This window comes from Austrofundulus limnaeus, unplaced genomic scaffold, assembly GCF_001266775.1.
Source record: "Austrofundulus limnaeus strain Quisiro unplaced genomic scaffold, Austrofundulus_limnaeus-1.0 Scaffold510, whole genome shotgun sequence".
NCBI classification, from domain to species: Eukaryota; Metazoa; Chordata; class Actinopteri; order Cyprinodontiformes; family Rivulidae; genus Austrofundulus; species Austrofundulus limnaeus.
The window spans coordinates 149,335-150,574 of record NW_013952912.1 but is presented as its reverse complement, the minus strand read 5'-3'; the positions used below and the strand labels follow the sequence as shown (position 1 = coordinate 150,574).

The window sequence follows — 1,240 nt, the reverse complement described above, 5'->3', positions numbered from 1 at the left end:
GTTTGGTACAGCACTAGTGTTTTACTAAGCTCAGTTGGCGGTGGCGGCCATCTTTGATTGGGTTCGCTTCAAAGGTAATAACATTTCCTAAAGCTTTCATTAAAATCTATCCAGCAGTTTATTTGATATTTTGACAACAGATAAATTTAACCTCCAATAATTRTTGACAAAATGAAAAACTAATCTGTGCTCAGAGTACGAGTCAGGGCTCAGTCTCAGCTACTACCACACCAAACTGTAGCTTAGTATCTGTCAAACTGACAGTTACAGCCAGTTTGAATTAATCAGCTGCAGCTGTTCTTCATTTGATTCCTTTTCAATGTTTAACCAAAGTTTGAGCTCATGAGATATTTTGCTAACAGACACAGACTCCTTGTTTTGATGATAAACATGCTGAGTGAACATCTGTTTACTTGGTGAAGTCCAGGAAGGAGACATGTCCRTGGTAAAAGGCTGGTTTCATTTCCCTCCACTCGGTCACGTTCTTCACAAAACGCACCTGAACAAAACAAAACCCAGATTAGGTCTGAGAGAAGAAAAGTCCTCTGAGGTCTGTGGTTCTGACCTGGTCCTGGATGGACATGACGGGGTTGTTTTTGGTGGTGTTGATGTGCAGGACGTGGTAGCGGTTCTTCCCGCACAGGTCGTAGGCGATGTTGGTGAAGGAGGTGCTGGCCGTCTTGGGCACGCGGTTGTAGACGATCACCAGGTCGTCCTCACCGTCCGACAGCGCCGCCGCAGAGTCTCGCTCCCGCAGGCCGTACTGCGTGTGGCGCTGCTCGATCTCTCGCACCTCGTGCCTGGCGATGGCTCGCTCTGTGGGGGCGGGAACAGACTGAGTCACACCAAGTGTTTTCCTGCTCGCTTATTTACAGTGACGACTTCTGCACATTGTGTTACATTAATGTTTCTACATCAGAACTCTTTCAGGAGGTGAGTGCTGAAGACAGTTTCTTCTACCTTTTCTGTTTGTCAGAATATTTAACTTTATTTATCGATTTTCCACAAAGAAACCTGCTTTAGATCACTTTATTCAAACCAACTGTTCTATTTGAAACCTGCTTCAGCTACTGGCTCTTTTGCTAATTATAGCTTCTCCTCTGACACATTTAGTTTCTAACTAGCTTTTACTTCTGGCCGCCGTTACTATTTTTAAACTTTAGTTTGTCTTAGGGCTGCCACAAACGATTATTTTTATAATCGATTAATCATCGATTATTTTTTCCATTAGTCGACTAAT

General features: G+C 43.6%; 1 protein-coding gene across 1 annotated transcript in view; it reads right to left on the bottom strand.

Moving 5' to 3' along the window:
* Positions 1–1,240, bottom strand: part of hs2st1a (heparan sulfate 2-O-sulfotransferase 1a) — a gene marked incomplete in the record, with an annotated part of 86,947 nt that overhangs the window by 13,350 nt on the left and 72,357 nt on the right. The window contains 2 exon segments of the mRNA XM_014025924.1: positions 414–499; positions 566–816. Of these exon segments, the coding sequence (XP_013881378.1) occupies positions 414–499; positions 566–816 (337 nt within the window).